We start from the raw sequence: 27,446 nt of genomic DNA on the forward strand, positions 1-27,446 counted from the left end.
AGGCAAGAACTGGAGTGGGTTGCCATGCCCTTCTCCAGTCTGATGTGATGATTAGCTGACTACTACACTGACAACCGAGTGAACCAATGATACACAATGAGAGGCTGTAAAAAAGTTATACAGCAAACAGCAGAAATCTATTCATTCAACAAATGTCTTCTCCATGTGCTCTTTTAGGTTTGGGGAATATAGTCATGAAATTAAAGAGAGAAGTTTCTGCCCTCATGGAGCTAGTATTCAAATTGACTGTAAATAAACGAGAGAGAGACAATAAACAAAGGAGTGAAAAGATTAGTATGATAGGTAATGAGACGTGAGGTTAGGGGATAATGGAGTTGGAAGCATGGGATGTTCTATTTATGTAATGCCTAAGGAAAGGACTCATGGATAATTAGTGATATTCAAGCAATGGCACCCCACTCCAGTACTCTTGCCTGGAAAGTCCCACGGATGAAGGAGCCTGGAAGGCTGCAGTCCATGGGGTAGCTGAGGGTCGGACACGACTGAGCGACTTCACTTTCACTTTGATGCATTGGAGAAGGAAATGGCAACCCACTCCAGCGTCCTTGCCTGGAGAATCCCAGGGACGGGGGAGCCTGGAGGGCTGCCGTCTATGGGGTCGCACAGAGTCGGACACGACTGAAGTGACTTAGCAGCAGCAGAGATCAGAGAGAAATCAGGAAACAAACATTATAAAAGTCCAAAGATCAGCAAGTGCAAAGATCTGAGGCCAGAGCATGATTGGAATTCTCAGAAATGGCAGAAACCATGGGGAAGAGTCAGGTGAAGGATGTGCTAAGAAGAGTGTCAGGAGCCAGATCCTGTGGAGCCTCCTATAGGGATCGTGGGGTTTTGGCTTCTACTGTGAAAGGGGTGGGGAAAAACTGGAGGGTATTGGCCAGAGGAGGGATAAGGTGTGACTTGTTTTGAAAGGCTTGCTGTGGTTGCTGTGTTGGAGACTGCGGTAGCCACCAGGCAAAGGCACGAGGTTACTGCCGTAATCCAGGGGAGACGTGAGAGAGGCGAGTGGTAGCGATGGACGTGGTGCACAGTTGAGACCGCTGGCGTACTCTGAAGGTAGGCTTTGTCACAGATTGGACCTGGGGAATGAGAAAGCGCCTGGAAGGACAGTTACTGTATACTGATAAGGGGAAAACAGCAGGAGGGTCAGCCTGTGCTTGTGTTTTTATGGGGTCATTAGACAGTCGGGATAAGAATTCAGAGAAATAGCTAGCCTAGAGATGATGTTTAAAGCCGTAAGACTGGGATGAAATCACTTTGGGGATGTGTAGAAAGAGAATATAGAGTCGAGAACGAAGTTCTAGAGAACTCCCAAAGTGATGAGCTCTGGATTGGAAACCTAGGAAGGAATGAGGACAGGAGAAGCCAGTAGGCTGCTGGAGAAGCAGCAGTGAGGACAGAGGAGGGATGGATGCCGCTTGTGAGGGTTAGCGTGCAGCTTATGGGAGTGACACAGGGCAGCAGTCCTGGCAGGGCCTGGGATTGCTGTGCGTGTTCACGGGTAGGGATGGTCGGTGGATCTGTGTCCTGTTTCCCTGCAAACAGCTGTTCTCTAATACATTACTCAAGGCACACAGGGCCCTCTTATTTATTTGGCTGCACTGGGTCTTCACTGCTGTGCGAGAGAGTGGGGGCTACTCTGTAGTTGCAGGGTGTGGGGTTCTCACTGCGGTGGCTTCTCTGGTTGCAGAGCATGCGCTCCAGGGTGCCTGGATTTCAACAGCTGCTGCATGTAGGCTTAATAGCTGTGGCACACAGGCTCTAGAGCAGAGGCTCAGTGGTCGGGGCACGCAGGCTTAGTTGCTCCACAGCATGTGCGGTCTTCCCGGCTCAGGGATTGAACCCGTGTTCCCTATATTGGCAGGTGGATTCCTTACCCCAAGCCACCAGGGAACCCCTAAGAGGGCACTTTTAAAACAAGTTTCCTTTCTATTTCAAGTGCTGCTGCTGCTGCTAAGTTGCTTCAGTCGTGCCCGACTCTGTGCAACCCCATAGATGGCAGCCCACCAGGCTCTCCCGCCCTGGGATTCTCCAGGCAAGAACACTGGAGTGGGTTGCCATTTCCTTCTCCAGTGCATGAAAGTGAAAAATGAAAGTGAAGTTGCTCAGTCAGGCCCGACTCTTCGTGACCCCATGGACTGCAGCCTACCAGGCTCCTCTGTCCATGGGATTTTCCAGGCAAGAGGACTGGAGTGGGGTGCCATCACCTTCTCCATTTCAAATGAGAAGGCTAAAAGTTAATAGGAAGGTTTCATTGTTACTAAGGGCTTCCCTGATAGCTCAGTTGGTAAAGAATCTGCCTGCAATGCAGGAGACCCTGGTTCGATTCCTGGGTCAGGAAGATCCACTGGAGAAGGGGTAGACTACCCACTCCAGTATTCTTGGGCTTCCCTTGTGGCTCAGCTGGTAAAGAATCCAACTACAGTGCAGGAGACCTGGGTTCGATTCCTGGGTTGGGAAGATCCCCTGGAGGAGGGAAAGGCTACCCACTCAGTGGGATAGCTCCTCTAGGCCCTCCTGTGCTGAGCAGCCACCACTCCTCAGGTTGCTCCTCCCGGCCGCCGGCATCTGAATGCAGAGTTCCAAAGAACAGCAAGAAGAGATAAGAAACCCTTCAGCGATCAATGCAAAGAAATAGAGGAAAACAACAGAATGGGAAAGACTAGAGATCTCTTCAAGAAAATTAGAGATACCAAGGGAACATTTCATGCAAAGATGGGCTCAATAAAGGGCAGAAATGGTATGGACCTAACAGAAGCAGAAGATATTAAGAAGAGGTGGCAAGAATACACGGAAGAACTGTACAAAAAAGATCTTCACGACCCAGATAATCATGATGATGTGATCATTAATCTAGAGCCAGACATCTTGGAATGTGAAGTCAAGTGGGCCTTAGCATCACTACGAACAAAGCTAGTGGAGATGATGGAATTTCAGTTGAACTATTTCAAATCCTAAAAGATGATGCTGTGAAAGTGCTGCACTCAGTATGCCAGCAAATTTGGAAAACTCAGCAGTGGCCACAGGACTGGAAAAGGTCAATTCTCATTCCAATTCCAAAGAAAGGCAATGCCAAAAAATGCTCAAACTACTGCACAATTGCACTCATCTCACCTGCTAGCAAAGTAATGCTCAAAATTCTCCAAGCCAGGCTTCAGCAATACGTGAACTGTGAATTCCCTGATGTTCAAGCTGGTTTTAGAAAAGGCAGGGGAACCAGAGATCAAATTGCCAACATCTGCTGGATCATGGAAAAAGCAAGAGTTCCAGAAAAACGTCTATTTCTGCTTTATTGACTATGTCAGAGCCTTTGACCGTGTGGATCACAATAAACTGTGGAAAATTCTGAGAGAGATGGGAACACCGGACCACCTGACCTGCCTCTTGAGAAATCTGTATGCAGGTCAGGAAGCAACAGTTAGAACTGGACATGGAACAACAGACTGGTTCCAAATAGGAAAAGGAGTACGTCAAGGCTGTATATTGTCACCCTGCTTATTTAACTTATATGCATCATGAGAAGCGCTGGACTGGAAGAAACACAAGCTGGAATCAAGACTGCCGGGAGAAATATCAATAACCTCAGATATGCAGATGACATCACCCTTATGGCAGAAAGTGAAGAGGAGCTAAAAAGCCTCTTGATGAAAGTGAAAGAGGAGAGTGAAGAAGTTGGCTTAAAGCTCAACATTCAGAAAACGAAGATCATGGCATCCGGTCCCATCACTTCATGGCAAATAGATGGGGAAACAATGGAAACAGTGTCAGACTTTATTTTTCTGGGCTCCAAAATCACTGCAGATGGTGACTGCAGCCATGAAATTAAAAGACACTTACTCCTTGGAAGGAAAGTTATGACCAACCTAGATAGCATATTCAAAAGCAGAGACATTACTTTGCTGACTAAGGTCCGTCTAGTCAAGGCTATGGTTTTTCCTGTGGTCATGTATGGATGTGAGCTGGACTGTGAAGAAGGCAGAATGCTGAAGAATTGATGCATTTGAACTGTGGTGTTGGAGAAGACTCTTGAGAGTCCCTTGGACTGCAAGGAGATCCAACCAGTCCATTCTGAAGGAGATCAACCCTGGGATTTCTTTGGAAGGAATGATGCTAAAGCTGAAGCTCCAGTACTTCGGACACCTCATGCAAAGAGTTGACTCATTGGAAAAGACTCTGATGCTGGGAGGGATTGGGGGCAGGAGGAGAAGGGGATGACCCAGGATGAGATGTCTGGATGGCATCACGTACTCGATGGACCTGAGCCTGAGTGAACTCCAGGAGATGGTGATGGACACGGAGGCCTGGCGTGCTGCGATTCATGGGGTCGCAGAGTCGGACACGACTGAGCGACTGAACTGAACCCACTCAGTATTCTGGCCTAGAGAATTCCATGGATTGTATAGTCCACAGGGTCACAAAGAGTTGGACACGACTGAGCAACTTGCACTTTCTCAGTTGTTACTAAAACTGATGCAAGATTTTATCGTAGTGTTAGTTGCTCAGTCATGTCCGACTATTTGTGACCCCATGGACTGTAGCCTGCCAGACTTCTCTGTCCGTAGAATTTTCTAGGCAAGAATACTGGAGTGGGTTGCCATTCCCTCCTCTAGGGAATCTTGACTCAGGGATAGAACTCCTGCGTTGTGGGCAGATTCTTTACTGTCTGAGCCACTAAGTGATTGATTTTTTTTTTTTAATCATAATTTGAAAAGTTGAGAACCACTGTCTTCTAGATAATAAACAATTTTCAAAATGAAATTTATTAATTGTTCAGTAGAATTTGGCATATTTTCTTAAATAGTACGATAATTAATGTTGTGCTGTTTGCTTATTAGTTCATCTTCACACATAAGCACATCCTTGTTTAACAATTTTGGGAGCTGTTTAATCTGCTTTTATCCAAGCAAAGAACCTACAGGTAATTGAAATCATAGAAAATTATTTAACAAGTATAAAACTTGGTTTGTTCATTCTTCCTGTAAAACTGGAATTGTGGAAGTCTTTTTTTGCTTTAAGGTTGATGTGGCAATTAAGTAAGGTAATTGATATAAAAAGCACCATATCATTGAGCTAAGTACAAAGCAAGAAACTTGGGTCACAAAAAGGACTGAATTAAAAGCAAAAATTTTATACTTTCTTTAGGTACCTATACGTGTATTTTTGGACCTGTCGTCATTGCCTTGTGTACCTTTAAGCAAACCAGTGGAACTCTTAAGACTAGACTTAATGACGCCCTATCTGAACACCTCTAACAGAGAAGTAAAGGTAAAATGATTATTCTTGTCATATTCAGAACTATCTTAAATTATGTAATACTTTACATACTTAAAATAGCTTTAGCCACTTTCTTTGAATTTAAATGTTACTTTCTAAACAGTATCGAGACCTGAGTTTGCGTAAATATCAGTTTCTAGAATAGGTTGGTATTAATCTGAATTGGGTGGTTAAATGTATTTCTTTATAAAATTTGGATCTAAAACTTACTAAAAAGACAAAGACTTATCCAAGTCTACTCCATCTGATGAAATTCTTGCGATTTCTTAATTTTCACAGGTACGCATTTGTAAATCTGGACAAGTGACCGCCATTCCATTTTGGTATCATATGTACCTCGACGATGAGATTAGGTTAGATACTTCGAATGAAGCCTCTCACTGGAAACAGGCTGCAGTTGTTTTAGATAATCCCATCCAAGTGGAAATGGGAGACGAACTTGCACTCAACATCCAGCACCACAAAAGCAACGTCAGCATCACCGTGAAGCAATGAAGAGCAGGTTGCTAATGGGAAATGTGGGAGTGGAGCAGTGGGCTTCCAGTTCTAGGCTGAGCTAGTAGTGGGGTCGCAGCCGTAAGATGGAGGCGTATTTAGGTCCTTGAAATGGTCAGTTTTAAAACACTGACATTAATAAAGTGTATTTAAAGACCCTAACTAAAGAGTAGCATTATTATAGAAATCTTGCCGTAGACTTCCTTTCTGGCAAAGGCTGTCATTAATTTTTCAAATTAGAAACTTTTTATTGCTTGTTTTTACTTATTAAAATTCGCCAAACTTGATAGTCTGTACCCTAAAACTGTAAAGATAAGGAATTTTGAGTCTCCTATTCAGTTTTTAGACATCTTGGCTATTTTCCTTAAATCTGAACTTTTGGTGAGGATACCTCAAAAAGTTGGTTTCCACTGAAGATTGAGGGTTTATGTTTACCTGTAAATTCTAAGCTTGCTTCTTGTAAACGTTGAAATACTTCTGAACCACCTTCTCAGTTTTGTGTTTTGGGAATGCAAATCTGAATAAGATGTTTAAGCTACAGACTAAATGTAATTAAAGAATAAAAGGAGGACAAAAATTTTCCTGGTCTCCCTTTGGCAAAGAAAAATTTTAAAGCTGATAAATTCAGAAAGTTAAACCTAAACCAGTATTTTTCAAAGTTTTGATGTGAATACATAGTAAGAAAAGAAAAAAATCCAGACCTGAAATAGGGAGATTAATACAGATTATCATGCCTTATATATACTGTGTGCTCTGTAGGTAAGCCATGCAGAAAATAAGATGTAACTTCTCTCCACACTGCCTGTTCTCCTTGCCTTTAGGATTATACTGCCCAACTTTACTTTCAGTAGAAACATTTCATTTATAAGACAATAAAAACTTTGTACCTAATTACTGTGTACCTCTGTGTGTGTGTGTGTGTGTGTGTGTGTGTGTGTGCGCGCGCGCGCGCGCACGCGCTTAAATATATAAAGCATAGATTTTGAGAAATAAATACTTACCCTTGCTATTTGCCACATACTGCTCTGGCACTTTCTATATTTATTTTCAGTGTAAAATGTTAGGTGCAAGGGGTTGTGATTAACAATGAGAGGAACTCTATCTAACCTAAGTAGTAAATTTCTCCCAGAAAGTATCTGCAAGTCTTGTGACTGTGGTTTGATAAACAGTTAGGACTACTCAGCCCAGATTTACATTTGCTGACACCTTTAGTAGCCTTAAAGAAAAGCCGACTCTGTTTCTATCACAAGTTTCTTATTCTTCCACTCTTTTGTCCAGTTTATTCTTTTCATCTCCAAGTCCTAGATCACCTATTAATCTGTTCGCCTTGGTGCAGATAATGATTTTTTAGACAGTAGTTATTTTAAGATTAATAGATTAGGTCCTAGACATTTCTCCTAGTAGGAATGTTCAGACACAGGCATCTCTCACTGTAGGTATACGATTTTCAACCCTTTAATTTTGGGGGCTTAAGTTTTTCTGCTGTGCCTCTAATCACAAGAGACATAAAAGGTTGCAGAAAATAAATGATAAATTCTCATTTATTGAAAGACATTCTTTGAGAAATAGAGAAATAATTGTTAGGTAAGCATATATGGCACATGATTATGATTGAGGTCCACTAATTCGCATTTCTGAATTATACTTTCTGCTAGTTCCAGAGCATTGTATTCATGCAGCAGTGGTAGGAAGCACTGATTTTTTAAAATGTCCTCCTCTTGATAAAGTACTGTAATGTCAGGAATGGTTAGTAGTCATTGTCTACCATTTGAGGATGTGATACTCTGTAGTGTTAAGAAGTCAAGTCTAAGTCTAGGATATTTAGACTGATTATTTGTGATATACAAAACCTAGTTGTATAAATCCGGTGGTTGTACCTGGTTTGCGCCGTTGTGTTCAAATTTTCCATCATTAATGGCTTGTCCTAAGCACAAAATCCTGAGCAACGGGACACCAGGTAATGAAGTAACACGGCAGCAGCAGAGTCTGCTTCTGCACACTGCTCAGGAGGCCACGGACTTCTCTGACGGCTCTTCTCTCGCTCCTGCAGCATCGTTCCCTGTGTCGTCAGGTGCGTTAGCTGTGGTCGGTGTAGTCTGGGGGGTCACAGTGTGTCCAAACCCTTGATAGTGGCCCACAGGTGAGGGCGGCACTGAAGAGGCAACCGAGAGTGCATCTTGTGATGATGAGGATAACAAGCTTGTGTGTTCATTTTGATCTTGATCCTCAGGAAAAAACTTTTTCCGAGGATGTCCCATGACTGTCCTTCCTTTAAAGTAGAATAAAAGTGTCCGAGTTAGCCAAAAGTTAGGTTATTTTTAAATTTACTATGATGTTGCCATGCTAAACGTTAAGCTCTTTTCCCCCCTCCCAATTTGGAGAGCCTTACTGTGGTACTGTTTTACACAAAATCTTTTCAAAAACTTCTTCTACAGACTGGACAGGAGAACTACAATAGGCTATTCGAATAAACAAAATGGCTGGTACTTACCAACATGCCTTACTTGTTCAGAGATATCATCCCTAATGTCTGAAACGTCCCACATAGCAAGAAAGGAATCAAAGCATGAGCCCTCTTCTGCTTCTTGGACATACGGTTTATATGAGAAAGTGTAGTGATGAGCGATAGCAGCAAGGAACATCTCAATACAGATAATAAAGTCCTACAACAACAACATCAACATCATCATCAGCCATATTGGATTTTACATCTAGTTTTGCAGGCAAAAAGCACTATGTCTCTCTTCAAAAATACTTGAGTATCAACAGCTGTTTGTTCCCTCACAAGACTGTCCTCATATTTTCATTTTCCAAAATAATGATTTTTGACCTCTTCATAAAAACACAAAATGCCAGAAGTTTAACTCAATTTTGTACTACTTGAGTCACCACAAGTATTTCTTGGCCAAGTACAATGTATTCTCTTCCACTATCCAAGGACTTAGAGGAGAAATGCAGAAAAGAGAAACTGAGTAGGAATAACAAAATCTAGGTTCTGTTACTAGTTTGTAGAAGAACCAGGAAGTATGGCCAATTTCTGTGGGGTTCCCATTTCCTCACGTGTAAAGTGAGGGAACAGTAGCCCCTCAGCCTGCATATGCACATGCTGTCAGGCTCAGGAGATAATACGTAAAAACGCTGAACAAACAGCAAAGTTCTATTGGGAGTCAGAGAGCACTGCTTACCTGGAGTCCTGTGGCCACAGCTTCTACCGTTTGCCATTCCCATGTATGCTTTTCAGAAATAACGCCAACTTTTACCAACAAAGCAATAACTACTGCTTGCCTATATGTTAGGAAAAGGTAAACGCCAAATCTATATCAAGCATAAAACCAGCAGTTGTTTAAAAATATGCCATTTAAAAAGTGAAACCCCAGCACAACCTGTGGACCACAACCACCCTGCCTTTACAGCATATTCCCGAAGAGACTGTATAACTGTATTAGATACGTTTGCTTTACACACTGACTCGTCCAGTACAGTTTCATCATGTGAATTTTGATTATGTATTCCTAGAACTTCGGTACTTGGTTTATAGTCTTTTTTTGTTTTGAAAGTGTGCACAAGTCATTATATTTTAAGTTGGTCCCATACACAGACCATGCCTAACACCTTACACAATAGGAATTTAAAATGAAATAAAAGATACTTAAATGTTAATTTATATACATATTAATTGGTTATTTAGATTATTTTAAAGAACATTTTGGAACCAATCTTTTTTTTTTTTTTTTTGGAACCAGTCTTGTTAAACAGCTAAAATGAGATAAGTTTTCATATATCTATATGCAAGAATATTCACTTCCATATTACTTGTAATCGTAAAAAAATAAATTAGGAACAACCTACATGTCAATAAGAAACTGATTAAAAAATTGTATCCATACATTAGAATACTGTGTGTGGCAAAAGCAGAAAACCCAATAACAACAAAATTACATTCTCACTGTATTTACAAAGAACTATAACTACAGTCTACTAAACATTGAGTTCTACAAGTTTTTACAGTATGACGCTCTTTCTGTGGTTTTATAAATGATGTGGACCACAATGTCGTTCATTTTGGGTGGTGGGATTGCAAGGATTTCCCCCCCCTTTGTATTATTTGTATATTGTTATATTTGGTATATTTGTTTCCAGGCCCCTATCACCCACCCCCCCTTTACTAAACTGGGACCATGTACAGTTTTGTCGTCTGTTTAAAAATTTATACTAGTGAACATTTTCTCACATTATTAAGTATTCTATATCATGTGTTATCTTCCAAACTACTATGAAAAAACCATGATTTATTTTAATGATTCCCTTAGTGTTGACATTTAGTGTCTCAAATTATTTTCTTCTTATAAATGTTATGGGGCCATTTGATTATTTCTTTATGAAAAACCAAGGATGGCTAAAATAATGAACTTTTTAAAAGGGAAGCAGACAATTTAATTCCTCTTCCATATTAAGACTTACAAATTTTCATTAAACTGCCCTTTAGAAAATGGCAACATGCAAGAGAAAGCAACACTTACCAAAAAGAAACAAACACCACCAGCTTTACACAAAGAAATTTGCCAACAGGTTGGATTGGACTCAGCTCTTCCTTCAGCACTTTATAAAAGAGCAGGAGACAGTACATGGCGAACTGGAAACAATCAACCGACCAAGCATATTCAGTAAGGATAAATACGGCATCAGGGATGCCGAAGGCAAAGAGTGGTTTTCAGGCAAAATCTTCTAGGCTTTATTATGCTCCTTTTAGATAGACAAGAGGCTTTAAATAGTTTACTACGGATGAAAATATCCAATATGAAACTTCTCAGAAGAGACGTGAAACATCATCTCTGAAAATGATTTTAATTGTTCATTGACAGGGCCCACAAAAAACAGTAAGAAGTGACTGCTGTGAATGGAAGAAAAGGCTCTCATTTAAGCAAAATAAAAACATCTGTCTGCTTATTAACAGCTTTTATATACAAGTTACCATTCATTTTATAAGGGTTGAGCTTACTACTAACTGTACATATATTATTTGTAAGTGAATACATTAAATAAGTACTATTTCAGTAAAACTATGCCCATGAAATCAGAAAGTAAGGAATCAGGGAGACCATTTTTCTTGAGGGCGGGATGTTAATCCTGCTGAATTTACTTTTTAAAGGTAAGTGCTCAATTATTTTAAAAAATCAGTTGTAATTAGCATTGCACAGCATAAACATTTTTCTAAAAGTTTACTTTTCCCCACCATAAAATGCTCATTTAAAATATTTTAGAATATGAAAGCAGCAAAGTATAAAGTTGTTCACAGTCCCATCATCCAACCATTCCTTTCTACACATAATGTGGTTTTTAACAGGTATCATAAATATAAAATTTTGTTGCCTTATGGTTTTCCACTTAAAGTACCCCCTTCCATATATTTGATTAAATAACTGCCTACTGTTTTGACCAATGGAAGGACACAGAATATTTAACCAGTTCTCATCACAGTCCAAAGTCTGTTTCCAGGCTTTTGCAAACAACAGGCCTTCTATACAAACATACTGAAAGCAAAAGTACTTCTGGCCATTTCTTGAGGCATTCCCCAAAATGGAATTATTGGTTCCAGAAAATACAAACGTGGAAAAGCTTAGAATACACAAACATTTAATTTTTATTATAAATCTCTAATAACTCACATGCGTGCCACTGTACCTAAACTATTATTTTGGAGAAAGCACTAAAGATTTTCAGCACACCTCTCACCAATCAGAATGGCCATCATCAAAAAAACTACAGGCAATATATGCTGGAGAGGACGTGGAGAAATGGGAATCCTACTGCACTGTTGATGGGAATGTAAATTGATACAGCCACTATGGAGAACAGTACAGAGAATGCTTAACAAACTAGGAATAAAACCACCACATGACCCAGCAAATCCCACTCCTGGGCATACCCTGAGAAAAACCACAATTCAAAAAGACACATGTATCCCAATGGTCACTGCAGCACTAGTTACAATAGCCAGGACATGGAAGCGACTTAGACGTCCATCGACAGATAAATGGATAAAGATGTGATACATATATACAATGGAACATAACTCAGCGATAAAAAAGGATTTAAGTCAGTTGTAGTGAGCTGAATGAACCCAGAGTCGGTTATACAGAGTGAAGTAAGTCAGAGAAAAATGAATATCGTATATTAATGCATATATATGGAATCTAGAAAAAGTACTGATGAACCTATTTGTAGGGAAGGAATGGAGACTCAGATGTCGAGAACTGACTTGTGGACACAGCAGGGGAAGGAGAGGCTAGGACGAACTGAGAAAGTAGCACTGACATGTATACATAATCATGTGTAAAATAATTAGGCAGTGGGAAGCTGCTGTGTAACAGGGAGCACAGTATGGTGTCCTGTGATGACCTAGAGGGGTGGGATAGGAGAGGGAGGGAGGCTCTAGAGAGAGGGAAGATGTGTGTGTATGTATCTAAAACTTATGGCTGATTCGTGTTGTTGTATGGCAGAAACCAACACAACATTGTAAAGCAATTATCCTCCAGTTTAAAAAATCTCAATATTTATATTAATAGATTTTCAATAAAGTACACATTCTTAAGTTGAAAGGATTCATTTCATTTCAGTTTCTATAACATTTTAAAACACTTGGCATTCTCAATTTTCAATTCCAAATAAAGGAGAGAATTTTACTCTCCCACTTTTATTAAAACCCTATGCTGTCATATACCAGTAAGACATTTTTTTATTGGATATACCTAGGATTTTTAAGGAGAGGCATTATGCTTTTATTAATGGCATATCCACAGAACTATGCAATGAATACCAGAATCAACGAAAAAATACAATCAACAATTCAGTGCAGTTTGGGGGAGAATGTATACATGCATATGTATGGCTGAGTCCCTTCACTATTCACCTGAAGCTATCACAAGATTGTTAACTGACTATATATACCCCAATACAAAACGTTTTGGTGTTTAAAAGAAAAAACACTGTGCCCTTGAGCCACATTACATAAACAATTCAATGTATAAGTCACAAGATAATTAACATATTATATCTTTACATATGTATAAAGATTTATATGAAAGTTTCTTCAAGTTCTTCCTACAAATCAAATTCAATATTAAAGTTACAATTAAACTTTACTCCATAAGAAACTTTCCCTGGAAAATTTTAGTCATAGATGTAAATGAAGTACAATTAAGATGAATATTTACTTACCAACTGAGACATATTGTTTATGATAACCAAGTAAGTCCAAGCATTTGAAAAGCTAAAGTTCCCTTCATCATATATACCAAGTAACTCACAGACTCTAAAAAAGATGGTAAAAATGAGACTTTATGAATAACTAAGTCAAAAATATATTTTAAAATACAACACTGACAGCAATACTTTAATTAATTAATTAATTTGGCTGTACCACATGGCTGCTGCTGCTGCTGCTAAGTCGCTTCAGTGGTGTCCAACCCTGTGTGACCCCACAGATGGCAGCCCACCAGGCTCCCCTGTCCCTGGGATTCTCCAGGAAAGAACACTGGAGTGGGATGCCATTTCCTTCTCCAGTGCATGAAAGGGAAAAGTGAAAGTGCAGTCGCTCAGTCGTGTCCGACCCTCAGCGACCCCATGGACTGCAGCCCACCAGGCTCCTCCGCCCATGGGATTTTCCAGGCAAGAGTCCTGGAGTGGGGTGCCATTGCCTTCTCCTACCACATGGCATGCGGGATCTTAGTTTCCTGACCAGGGACTGAGCCCATGTCTCTTGCAGTTAGGAGTGCAGAGTCTTAACCACTGGCCCGCTTAGAGAAGCCCCAATACTTAAATTTAGAAGTATGATTATTTCAAAGTTTCTGTAGATAATCACTTGATTTTGGCCACAGAGGTGGTTCAAAAATTAAAAACATTTTTCTAGAGATGTTACCATATGATTATCCCTCCAATCTGAAATAAATCCAAAAGACAAAAACATTGAATTAGAAAGGGTAATTATTAGATTAAAAAAAATGATGCTGCCTAATTTTAAAAACATGTAATGCAGGTTTATAACTAAACTATAATTTTTTCTGCCGAACTGTTTTGCAGGCAACTTTTATGATAACCCAGATCTAAGTATTTACTTGTATGGTTATCCAATTTCTAAACAGCAGAGAAATAAAGTAGCCTTAAAAAAAGGTAAATTAAATTAATCTTAATTCCAAGGCAAATGCTGCTAAAGAACTGCTGGCACAAAAGCAGAATAAAGAGCTGGATGCTTCTCTCAGCTTTCTCCCCATTCTTGTGAGCAGACAGCATGCTAGCAAGACAAGCAGGTGAGACGCACAATCTATCTGAGGCTCTTAGCTTCTTAGGGAATAGTTGTTACCAGGCAGCTTAATGACGCCCCATTTTACCTCAAATGCTAAGACCTGACAGAAGTTTTAAAAAGGAAAGATATGTTTTCTTCTTTAAAATACAGTATTCATAAGAAAATAAAGCCATGTAATGAATCTGAAGTGGCATACTTCATATACTAGATGTTTCTGTAAAGCTGTGTGAATATTAATACTTGAAAAAGACTATTTTGAAAACGCTTTCGAGAAATCTCTACAGGGAATATTACTTAGAAAAATTACGTGGTGATTCCTTGGACCATTCCTATGGTCACCTTATTTATTCTAACATAGTAGGGTTTATACATACTTAAGACTAGATGTGTTATAAACAAGTAACAAGTTTTATGTGCCTTCTACTCAGTTGTCTCACTTAGGTAAGAGCATGAGAATTAAAAAAAACAAAATAATGTAAGTTCTGTGTACTTACAAAGCAATGATGGTGGTGAATGGTCTGACAACTGTATATTGTAACACACCCAGTTTGCATCTAAACAGCAATACTCTGTCAAAGAAAAATAATTTAGCATTTGAATTACTCATTTCATACTATCAGGTTTTCTCCAAAGCCCCCAAATTAAAATCATTCTGACAAATGATGCCATATCTATATTTAATTTTTTAAAATTATTTTTATTGTAGTATAGTTGATTTACAATGTCGTGTTAGTTTCAGTTGTACAGCAAAGTGATTCAATTATACATATACATACATCTCCTTTTTAGAATAATTCTTTTAATTTAGTTATTCTAAATGGCTACTGGGGAAGAATGTGGATGGAAGCAAACACATTATTTAAATACTGTTTTTTAAATTATTTAACAATGACATCTGAAAGATTTCCCTTTCTATGTCTAATTTCAAATTCCCAAGTAGTGCAGCACAGAACAGGAACAAAAAGAATGGAAGTGGGTCCCTGTGTGTTTCTGGAAGAAAAACCAAGTAACAGATAAATTACATGTAGGTTTGCATATATGGAAGTGTACTGAGAAAATAATATTCACATTTAGGATTCAGTCTCCTTTCAAGCTTGGCCTTTATATATATGTATCATTCCAGACAGTATCACTGACTAGATACTCTGAAAAAACAAAACAAAGATCCTGCATAAAACAGTTTTTAATCACTGAGCTCACTTAATGTAGGGGAAAATTCACTAAGAAAAACAAAACAAAAAAGTCCCCAAACAGCTACTACCAAAGAAAAAAAAAGGCCAGCTACCTGAGAGCCTTGTGGAACTTTCTTAAAAAGACCAAGATGCTCTAAGGGCAAATGTTTAACACTCCTTTATCAAGTCTATGTATTATAAGTCCCCTAGTTTAAGAATGACATCTAGACTGAGAAGAATGAGTCTGACACACACACCTTGAGGCCCGGGGTTACCAGGATTGAATTAAAAACTGAGGGGGGTTCCACATGCTGAGAGCCTTCTCTGTGCCGAGGGAGTTCACTCCCACTGACAACTGAGTGCCCCTGTGGAGGTGGTCCAGGAGCTGCACTAACGGTGGTGTCATCTGCATATCTGAGGTTATTGATATTTCTCCTGGCAATCTTGATTTCAGCTTGTGTTTTATCCAGCCTGGCATTTCGCATAATGTACTCTGCATGTAAATTAAATAAGCAGGGTGACAATATACAGCCTTGATGTACTCCTTTCCCAATTTGGAACCAGTCTGTTGTTCCACGTCTGGTTCTGTTGCTTCTTGACCTGCATACAGATTTCTCAGGAGGCAGATAAGGTGGTTTGGCATTCCCATCTCTTGAAGAATTCTCCAGTTTGTTGTCATCCACACAGTCAAAGGCTTTGGCGCAGTCAATAAAGCAGAAGTAGATGTTTTTCTGGAACTCTTGCTTTTTTGATGATCCAACAGATGCTGGCAATTTGGTCTCTATTTCCTGACTTCCCTGGTGGCTCAGATGGTAAAGCATCTGCCTACAATGCGGGAGACCAGGTTCGATCCCTGGGTTGGGAAGATCCTCTAGAGAAGGAAATGGCAACCCACTCCGGTACTCTTGCCTGGAAAATCCGGTAGATGGAGGAGCGTGGTAGGCTACAGTCCATGGGATAGCAAAGAGTCGGACACGACTGAGCGACTTCACTTCCTCTGCCTTAAACAGCTTAACTGGAATTCCATCACCTCCACTAGCTTTGTCTGTAGTGATGCTTCCTAAGGCCCACTTGACTTCACATTCCAGGATGTCTGGCTCTAGGTGAGTGATCACATCATCCTGGTTATCTGGATCATGAAGATCTTTTTTGTATAGCTCTTCTATGTATTCCTGCCACCTCTTCTTAGTATCTTCTGCTTCCGTTAGGTCCATACCATTTCTGTCCTTTATTGAGCCCATCTTTGCATGAAACGTTCCCTTGGTATCTCTAATTTTCTTGAAGAGATCTCTAGTCTTTCCCATTCTATTGTTTTCCTCTATTTCTTTGCACTGATCACTGAGGAAGGCTTTCTTATCTCTCCTTGCTGTTCTTTGGAACTCTGCATTCAGATGTTTATATCTTTCCTTTTCTCCTTTGCCTTCTGCATCTCTTCTTTTCTCAGCTATTTGTAAGGCCTCATCAGACAACCACTTTGCCTTTTTTCATTTCTTTTTCTTGGGGATGGTCTTGATCACTGCCTCCTGGACAAAGTCAGGAACCTCTATCCATAGTTCTTCAGGCACTCTATCAGATCTGATCCCTTGAATCTATTTGTCACTTCCACTGTATAATTGTAAGGGATCTGATTTAGGTCATACCTGAATGGCCTAGTGGTTTTCCCTACTCTCTTCAATTTAAGTCTGAATTTTGCAATAAGGAGTTCATGATATGAGCCACAAACAAAACCTTGTGTGCCGCAGAACCCAGGAGAAAGGAGCAGCGGCCCCACGAGATACTAACCCAGACTTGCCAGTGAGTGTCCAGGAGTCTCCGGTGGGCATGGATGGGTGGTGGCCGGCTGCAGGGTTGGGGGCACTCAGTGCGGCCGTGCGTGCAGGGGACCTTTGGAAGGAGGTCACCATTATCTTCATCACCTCCACCATAGTTTGGTCTCAGGTCAAAGGACAGGGAGGGAACACAGCCTTGCCCATCAACAGAAAATTGGATCAAAGATTTACTGAGTATGGCCCCACCCGTCAGAACAAGACCCAGTTTCCCCCACAGTCAGTCTCTACCATCAGGCAGCTTCCATAAGCCTCTTGTCACTTCCTTCAGAGGGCAGATAGAATGAAAACCACAATCACAGAAAACTAATCAAACTGATCACATGGACCACACAGCCTCCTCTAACTCAGTGAAACTATGAGTCATGCCGTGTAAGTAAGTAAAGTCACTCAGTCGTGTCCGACTGTCCGACTCTTTGAGACCCTGTGGACTACAACCCACCAGGCTCCTCAGTCCATGGGATTCTCCAGGCAAGAATACTGGAGTGGGATGCCATTTCCTTCTCTAGGGGATCTTCCCGACCCAGGGATCGAACCTGGGTCTCCCGCATTGGAGGCAGATGCTTTAACCTCTAACTCAGTGAAACTATGAGTTATGCCGTGTAGGCTCACCCCCAAAAAAGTAATACACCTAAAAACGCTCAAAGTTGTACACCTAATTTTCTCTATCTTCTCCTGAAAATAAAAGGCAGAGAAAGTTAAGCCAGGCAAATAACTAAACAAAGGAAAGATAAGATATCTGTTAATATCAAAGCAACTTTAAGACCAAAAAAAAAACCCCACCAAAAAACAGGTCCAGAACAGATAACTTGCATGCATGCTCAGTCATGTCCTACTCTTTGCAACCCCATGGACTATAGCCTGCCAGGCTCCTCTGTCCATGGGATTCTCTCTCCAGGCAAGAATACTGGAGTGATAAGCCATTTCCTCCCCCAGGGGATCTTCCCAGCGCAGGGACTGAACCCAATCTCCTGTGTCTCCTAATTGTAGGTGTATTCTTTACCACTGAGCCATTGTGTGAGCCCTCCTGAACAGAAACAGCATCTAAATATAAAGCAAAAACTGACAAAAGTACACAAAAAACTGACAAATTATCCGTGACAGAATTTCAACATCTCTTTCGCTGACAGAACAAGTAGCTAAAATCAACACAAATGTAGACAAACTGAATAATACAATAAGATTGACCTCATGCACATAAATATAACAGAGCCACTCATTAGCACAGCATACACATTCTCTTCAAGCGTACAGAGACCCATTACAAAAACTGATCATGTACTAGTGGGCATGAAATAAACCTTAACCACGTTTGAAGACTGTCTCATAGTACATTCTCTGACTACAATGCAAATGTATAAAATGAAAAAGGAAATTTAATCTTTATATTTGGAAATTTTTAAAATATACTTCAGAAATCCAAATGGAAGTTTAAAAACCTTAAACTGGATGAAATAAATGTTAAATATGAAAACCGATTCATGGGGCAATAAGATTTTAAATAGACTTCTTGTGGTTGTCATTTCATTTATGGTATATGTTGTTGTTCAGTCGCCCAGTCATGTACAACTCTTTGTGACGTCATGGACTGCAGCACGTCAGGCCTCCCTGTCCCTCACCATCTCCCGAAGTTTGCCCAAGTTCATGTCCATTACACTGGTGATGCCATCCAGCCATCTCATCCTCTGACTCCCTCTTCTCCTTCTGCCCTCAATCATTCCCAGCATCAGGATCTTTTCCAATGAGTCAGCTGTTTGCATCAGATGACCAAAACACCGGAGTTTCAGCTTCTGGATCAGTCCTTCCAACGAGTATTCAGGGCTGATTTCTTTTAAGATTGATTGATCTCCTTGCTGTCCAAGGGACTTTCAGGAGTCTTCTCCAGAACCACAGTTCCAAGGCATGAATTCTTTGGCATTCTGCCTTCTTCACAGTCCAGCTTTCACAATTGTACATGACCACTGGGAAGGCCATAGCCAAGACTATACAGACCTTGGTTAGCAGAGTAATATCTCTGCTTTTCAACACACTGTGTAGGTTTGTTACAGTTTTCCTGCCAACAAGCAATTGTCTTCTGATTTCACGGCTGCAGTCACCATCTGCAGTGATTCCAGAGCCCAAGAAGAGGAAACCTGTCACTACTTCGACCTTTTCCCCTTCTATTTGCCATGAAGTGATGGGACCGGATGCCATGATCTTAGTTTTTTTAATATTTAGTTTTAAACTGGCTCTGTCACTCTCCTCCCTCATCCTCATCAAGAGGCTCTTTAGTTCCTTTTTCTTTCAGCCTTTAGAGTGGTGGTATCCACATATCTGAGGTTGTTGATGTTGCTCCCGCCTATCTGGATACCAGCTTGTAACTCATCCAGCCCAGCATTTCTCATGATGTGCTCAGCGTACAGGTTAAACAAACAGGGTGACAGCAGACAGCCCTCTCGTACTCTCTTTTCAATCTTGAACCTATGTGTTGTTCCATACAGGGTTCTAACTGTTGCTTCTTGACCTGCATACAGGTTTCTCAGGAGACAAATAAGATGTTCTGCTATTCCCATCTCTCTTAAGGGCTTTCCACAGTTTATTTTAATCCACACAGTCAAAGGCTTTAGCGCAGTCAATGAAACAGAGGTAGATGTTCTTCTGAAATTCCCTAGCTTTCTCTATGATCCAGCGAATGATGGCAATTTGACCTCTGGTTTCTTTTCCTTTTCTAACCCAGCTTGGACATCTGGAAGTTCTTGGTTTGCATAATGCCTAGCATGCAAGATTTTAAGCAGGACCTTACTAACATGGGCTGCTGCTGCTTAGTCGCTTCAGTCATGTCTGACTCTGTGCAACTCTATAGACTACAGCCTGCCAGGCTCCTCTGTTCATGGGATTCTCTAAGCAGGAGTACTAGTGTAGGTTGCCATGCCCTCCTCCAGGGGCTCTTCCCTATCCAGGGATCAAACCCAAGTCTCCCGCACTGGAGACAAGTTCTTTACTGCTGAGCCACCAGGGAAGCCCCGACTAGCATGGGAAATGAGCGAAGCTGTCTGATGTTTAGAACATTCTTTAGTTCTACTCTTCCTAGGAGCTGGGATGAGGATTGACCTTTTCTAGTCCTGTGACCACTGCTGGGTTGTCCAGATTTGCTGACATATTGAATGCAACACCTTGATGGCATCATCCTTTAGGGGTTTGAATAGTTCTATCAAAATTCCACAGCATCCATTTGCTTTATTAAAAGCAGTGCTTGCAATCCTTGGATCAGAAGAATCAATATAGTGAAAATGGGTATACTACTCAAAGCAATCTATAGATTCAATGCAATCCCTATCAAGTTACCAGAGAAGGCAATGGCACCCCACTCCAGTACTCTTGCCTGGAAAATCCCATGGATGGAGGAGCCTGGAAGGCTGCGGTCCACGGGGTCGCTAAGAGTCGGACACGACAGAGCAACTTCACTTTCACTTTTCACTTTGATGCACTGGAGAAGGAAATGGCAATCCACTCCAGTGTTCTTGCCTGGAGAATCCCAGGGACGGTGGAGCCTGGTGGGCTGCCATCTATGGGGTTGCAGAGAGTCGGACACGACTGAAGCAACTTAGTAGCAGCATCAAGCTATCAATGGTATTTTTCACAGAGCTAGAACAAATAATTTCACAAGTTGTATGGAAATACAAAAAACCTCGTATAGCCAAAGCAATCTTGAGAAAGAAGAATGGAACTGGAGGAATCAACCTGCCTGACTTCAGGCTCTACTACAAAGCCACAGACATCAAGACAGTATGGTACTGGCACAAAGACAGAAATATAGATCAATGGAACAAAATAGAAAGCCCAGAGATAAACCCACGCACCTATGGACACTTTATCTTTGACAAAGGAAGCAAGAATATACAATGAAGAAAAGACAATCTCTTTAACAAGTGGTACTGGGAAAACTGGTCAACCACTTGTTAAAGAATGAAACTAGAACACTTTCTAACACCATACACAAAAATAAACTCAAAATGGATTAAAGATCTAAACATAAGATGAGAAACTATAAAACTCCTAGAGGAGAACGTAGGCAGAACACTCTCTGACATAAATCACAGCAGGATCCTCTATGACCCACCTCCCAGAATATTGGAAATAAAAGCAAAAATAAACAAATGGGACCTGATTAAAATTAAAAGCTTCTGCACAACAAAGGAAACTATAAGCAAGGTGAAAAGACAGCCTTCAGAATGGGAGAAAATAACAGCAAATGAAGCAACTGACAAACAACTAATATCAAAAATATACAAGCAACTCCTGCAGCTCAATTCCAGAAAAATAAAGTGGGCCAAAGAACTAAACAGACAGTTCTCCAAAGAAGACATACAGATGACTAACATATGAAAAGATGCTCAACATCACTCATTATCAGAGAAACGCAAATCTAAACCACAATGAGGTACCATTTCATGCCAGTCAGAATGGCTGCTATCCAAAAGTCTACAAGCAATAAATGCTGGAGAGGGTGTGGAGAAAAGGGAACCCTCTTACACTGTTGGTGGGAATGCAAACTAGTATAGCCACTATGGAGAACAGTGTGGAGATTCCTTAAAAAACTGGAAATAGAACTGCCATATGACCCAGCAATCCCACTGCTGGGCATACACACCAAGGAAACCAGAATTGAAAGAGACACGTGTACCCCAATGTTCATCGCAGCACTGTTTATAATAGCCAGGACATGGAAGCAACCTAGATGGCCATCAGCAGATGAATGGATAAGAAAGCTGTGGTACATATGCACAATGAAATATTACTCAGCCATTAAAAAGAATACATTTGAATCAGTTCTGATGAGATGGATGAAACTGGAGCCTATTATACAGAGTGAAGTAAGCCAGAAAGAAAAACACCAATACAGTATATTAATGCATATATATGGAATTTAGAAAGATGGTAATGATAGCCCTGTATGTGAGACAGCAAAAGAGACACAGATGTATAGAACAGTCTTTTGGACTCTGTGGGAGAGGAAGAGGGTGGGATGATTTGGGAGAATGGCATTGAAACATGTATATTATCATATGTGAAACGAATTGCCAGTCCAGGTTCCATGCATGATCTGGTGCACTGGGATGACCCAGAGGGATGATACGGGGAGGGAAGTGGGAGGGAGGTTCAGGATGGGGAACACATGTACACCCATGGTGGATTCATGTCAATGCATGGCAAAACCAATACAATATTGTAAAGTAATTAGCCTCCAGTTAAAATAAATAAATTTATATTAAAATAAAATAAAAGCAGTGCTTCCTTTTGCACACTTGATTTCACTTTCCAGAATGTCTGGCTCTGGGTGACTGACCACACCATCCTATTAATCCAGTATATTAAGATTTTTTTGTACATTTCTTAAGTGTATTCCTTCCAGTTCTTGATCTCTTCAGCATCTACTAGGTCTCTACCATTTTTGTCCCTTATTGTGCTCATCTTTGGGCAAAATGTTCCCTTGATTTTCCAGTTTTCCTGAAGAGATCTCTAGTCTTTCCTTTCTGTTGTATTTTTCCAGTTTTATGCACTGTTCATTGAAGAAGGCCTTCTTGCCTCTCTATGCTGTTCCTTGACACTCTGTATTTAGTTGGATGTACCTTTCCCTTTCTCCCTTGCTATTCGCTTTTTTCTTCAGCTATTTGTAAGGTCTCCTCAGATAAGCACTTTGCCTTGCTTTTTCTTTGGGATGGTTTTGTTCACTGCCTCTTGTACAATATTACAGACCTCTGACCAGTTCTTCAGGCACACTGTTTACTAGATCTAATCTCTTGAATCTATTCATAACCTCTACTACATATTCATAGGGGATTTAAGTTGTACCTGGTTGGCCTAGTGGTTTTCCCCACTTTCTTTAGTTTAAGCCTGAAGTTTGCTATGAGAAGCGGATGATCTGAACTACAGTCAGCTCCAGTTTGCTGACTGTATACAGCCTCTCCATCTTCGGCCACAAGGAATGTAATCAATTTGATTGCAGTATTGACCATCTGGTGATGTCTTTGTAAATCGTCTCTTGTGTTGTTGAAAAAGAGTGTTTGCTATGGCCAGTACATTCTCTTGGCAGAATTCAGTTAGCCTTTGCCCTGCTTCATTTTGTTCTCCAAGGCCAAACTTGCCTATTACTCCAGGTATCTCTTGACTTCCTACTTTTGCATTTCAATCCCCAACGATGAGCAGAACATCTGTTTTTGGTGTGAGTTCTAGGAGGTCTTTTAGGTCTTCATAGAACTGATCAACTTCTCAACTGATCAACTGATCACCTTCTTTGGAATTGGTGGTAGGGGCATAGACTTGAATTATTATTATATTGAATGGTTTGCCTTGGACGTGAACCAAGATCATGTTCATTTGCTTGAAAATGAAGTCTATGTTCAAACATATGTCCATACATTTAAAAACTTCATTTAGTCTGCCTAATTCCTAAATGGTGTAGTTGAGAAAATTTTTGTTCTAGAAACAACAGGAAGCCTAAATAGTTCTATACTTGTCCTCCCAGAAAGAAAAGTCCAGGGCAAATCTTTCAAGGTATATAATACCCCATCTCATCCTGTAATATGTAAGTAAAGGCAGTAACTCTTGTGTAGGCAGTAAAACTTGGACATGAAGACAGTGACAGTATAAGAAAGGGAAATCATAACTTCATTTTGTTCATGAACAAAGATGTAAATATTCTAAGCAAAATATTAGCAATCCAAAACTTATAATGTAGAAAAGTTGATGATATACCATAACCACTTAAAATTTGTCTTTCAAATGCAAGTGGATTATAATGTTAGAAAAGTCATTAGTCTAATTCACTATATTAACAGGTCAAAAGCAAAAAATTATGATCATCTCAACAGGGATAGAAAAAGTATTTGATGATATTCAGTACTTAGGTATGATTAAAAACTCTTAACTAGGGATAAAAAAAGAGTTTATTTAAGCTAATAAAGGATACCTACAAAACATCTTTAGAAACATTATATTCAAATGTGAGATTTTATAAGAATTCCCTTTAAAACCAGGAATGATACAAGAAAGTCTATAGGTACTCAACACAGTGAGAAGAGAAACGTATAAAAACTAGAAACAAATCCTTTTGAAGGTGACTGGTTACACAGAGAATTTAAGATCTATAGAATAAGAAAAATTAACAAGGTTTTTGGATATAGGCTCCATATGCAAAAACCAATAGCCTTTCTATACACTGGTAGTAATTAAACTAATTTTTTAAAAATGTCATTTACAATAGAAATAAAATATAAGACATTTAAAAAGTCAGAAAAGATGTACAAGACTTTTATGAGAAAATTATACTTTACTGAAAGATAAATGAAGAGCTAGGTAAGCAGAAAGTAGACCATATTCATAGATAAGAAGATTCAAATAATCATAAAGATGTCAATAAATTGAAGACTGAATTCAATAAATTGAAGACTGAATTCAATTCCAATCAAGAAGTCCCAATAGGGTTTTTCAAGTAACCCGACAAGCTGAATCAGAAATTTATACATAAAAGCACCAAGTTAAGAATAGCCCATTTAAGACTTATTAATAACATATAGTACTCAATGTATAGAAATGGTCCAGGGATAGAAAAGTTAATCAATAAAACAGAAAAAGGGAAGATCACAAATAGACCCACATATATGGAACCTTTATATGACAGAGATGGCAACATAGACCAGTGAGGCAGGAGAGAGAATGGTGCTAGGATGGCAAGTCAATCGAATAAAGTGAAACCGCATTCCTACTTCATATAACATATGAAAAAGAAATCAATATACGTTTATAAGTCTTAATGGAAAAGTAAAATGTTTAGAAGAAAAGCACAGGAGAGTTGTTTTTATAATGCTGGGGTCAGGAAGAATTTTTTGAACCAGACGAAAAGTGCCTGAAATAAGACTGATATATTCAACAATATAAACATCCTCAAAAAAGTGCCAAAACATGCCAAAAACTAGAAAACGGTATTTTTAACATGCATTAAATAATTAGTATCTTAATCTATAAAGATCCCTTATGGATAGACAACCCATTAAAACATGAGGAACAGAAATAATCACTTCTCAGAAGCAAAACAGAAATGGCTGATAAACATATGAAAACTTGTTTAATCGCACTACTAATCAGTAAAAACCTTGATGACCTCTTGACAGGCAAACATCAAGTGCTGGTAACTATAAAATCTTTTCTACTGGTAATGGGAGAGTAACTTGGTACTGTCACTTCAGCAAATAATTTATCACAAAATCACACAAAGGCCAAAGATGCAGCATACCCACTCCAAGGTATACACCCTACAGCGGATTTTCTCACAGTGTGGTAAATCCAACACGGTGGGCTATGACTCAGTTTTAAAAACAAGAGGGTGGAAGGGAATACACAGCAAGAGTTAGTACTGTTTCATGAAAACATTTGTTTCCTAACAGCATTAACTCACTAGGTGAAATGTTCCCCTCCTCTCATAAACTCACATACATAAAATCTAACATTCATTAAAAGAAAACTCACTGTGCTCACTGCATATGTCACATAAATCACAGTCTAAAAAGCAGATGCAGTTTTACATCTAAACACTGGAAACTTGCATCTTAAATTCAGTATGATGCTTAAAACCAAAGCATCATACTGAATTATCCTCAACAGCAACAGGCTGATTAATGATCAGACATATAACACCAGTTATCCAACAGGAGACTGGTAACCTAAACTGTATTTATATACAGAGAATGAGAAGGTTCATATTACTAAAACCATATCCCCAAACTGCTTTGGTAATGTTTAAAGTCTTCAAAGGAAAGAAAACCTGGTTTATAGTTATGGATACACTGCTGATATCATTCAGGTAGTAGCTGTCAGAACTCAAGAGTCTCAGGAACTTTTAACATAGTTTTTTAAAAAGAGAAAATGTGATTAAATATAAAAATTAAAAATTTGATGTAAAATTATCCCTGAATAAAAGTGATGCTTAGAAAAATGTAAACAAGAATAAATGTAACTACTTGTATAGTTAGGAACAAATAAATTGCACAAGCACAGAAAAGGGAAATTTTGGTCTACTGCCTTGAAACCTTCAAAAAGGCTCTGGGTTTTAGCTGGCCACCTGCTAACTGGGATGAGCCAGCCTGAAGCAGCAGCTGGGGCAGCATCTCAGGCTCTGTATTGACAGAGGAGCCCTGATCAAAGCCAAGCTGCCACTGCCACCTCCACCACCACCATCATATTTACTAGACCACTGCAATCTCTTGCATCTATGCTCACTTCCAGTTCAGCATACAAAGAGTACAGTAATCTCTGAAAAAGAATCTTGGGTATCAGCCCTTTGCTTAACGTCCTATATTGGCTTCTCACTTGACAATCTCTCTCCTGGACCAAACTTTAGACGGGGTTCCTCTTAGCCTTCTTTTCAACTAGGCATCAGCAAGGCCCTGTCCTTGACCTGGGAAACCAGTCTAAGCCAAAAATCCTGCTAAGACACCTATTACCACCACCCCTCCATCATCTCATCCTACCCCCCAATATCTGATTACCCTTGGTATCAAATCCAGCTCCTCTTCCGTCACTCTTGATGTCTTCTTGGTCTGCCTTAAGTAACATTCTTTTTAGGGCAATTTAGAGAGAATTCCCCTAACCTGATGTCTCCTCTTAGTAATTTTCCACCCAGTGACCACCCCAATCTCTTTGGTTATAAACCCCTGTTTGTTCTTATTGTACTTGGAGTTGAGTACAACATCCTTCCACCCCCCCAACCGTTATTCTCACTATCCTCTTTCATAGGCTCCAGTTGTTTCTCCTTCATAGTGTTTCCTGAAGTAACTAACTATATATTTGTGTCTTCACTTAATTCCTAACCAAGCTGTAAGTTCCATGAGTTCTACATCTGTTACATGTATTATGATATACCTATCTACTAGCACATACTAGGTGTTCAATATGTATTTGTCAAATAAACAATCTCACGAATTTATTATTTCAAATAGCCAGGCAGCTCCCTGTTACTGCAAGGGTGTTAAGGAGAGACACGTTTGGTGCCAATGTCCTCCAAGTGGTTCTGTATTGCATGAAAGGCAACGTAGCTAACCCTAGGGCGTATATCTACACTGATCCTCCAAGTCATTCCACCCATCTACATCCCCATCTATCAGCAATCAAGTCTTGTTGATTCTCCATTGGATTCTCTTATTATCTTTCCTTTCAATTTCAATTCCACACCCCTCTTTTTCAGCTTATCTCACAAATAAACTATTCTAATAACATAATTTATTTCCCCTTCTGGACTCTTCTCCTAATGAATCCTGCATAGTATTTTAAAATTAATCTTTCTAAAATGCCAGTCTTCAAATGTTTCCTGCTGAAAAACAT

At 39.8% G+C, this 27,446-nt stretch overlaps 2 protein-coding genes across 3 annotated transcripts in view; one reads left to right on the forward strand and one right to left on the reverse strand.

The window, feature by feature from the left end:
- Window positions 1-6,081, forward strand: part of PRMT9 (protein arginine methyltransferase 9) — a 36,432-nt gene extending 30,351 nt beyond the window's left edge. For both annotated transcript variants that reach the window (XM_052654739.1, XM_052654740.1), the window contains exons 11-12: window positions 5,164-5,286; window positions 5,575-6,081. In XM_052654739.1, coding sequence (XP_052510699.1) covers window positions 5,164-5,286; window positions 5,575-5,790 — 339 coding nt within the window. In that variant the 3' untranslated portion in view covers window positions 5,791-6,081. The remainder of the gene's footprint in view (window positions 1-5,163; window positions 5,287-5,574) is intronic.
- Window positions 6,082-7,369: 1,288 nt separating this feature from the next.
- TMEM184C (transmembrane protein 184C) overlaps window positions 7,370-27,446 on the reverse strand; it is a 30,288-nt gene continuing 10,211 nt past the window's right edge. Inside the window, exons 5-10 of the mRNA XM_052654764.1 lie at window positions 14,587-14,661; window positions 13,009-13,102; window positions 10,311-10,423; window positions 8,976-9,075; window positions 8,282-8,453; window positions 7,370-8,059 (exon numbers count right to left, since the gene is read on the reverse strand). Of these exons, the coding sequence (XP_052510724.1) occupies window positions 7,794-8,059; window positions 8,282-8,453; window positions 8,976-9,075; window positions 10,311-10,423; window positions 13,009-13,102; window positions 14,587-14,661 (820 nt within the window). The 3' untranslated portion in view covers window positions 7,370-7,793. The remainder of the gene's footprint in view (window positions 8,060-8,281; window positions 8,454-8,975; window positions 9,076-10,310; window positions 10,424-13,008; window positions 13,103-14,586; window positions 14,662-27,446) is intronic.

The sequence above is a fragment of the Budorcas taxicolor genome, chromosome 17 (genome assembly GCF_023091745.1).
Source record: "Budorcas taxicolor isolate Tak-1 chromosome 17, Takin1.1, whole genome shotgun sequence".
Classification (NCBI taxonomy): Eukaryota; Metazoa; Chordata; class Mammalia; order Artiodactyla; family Bovidae; genus Budorcas; species Budorcas taxicolor.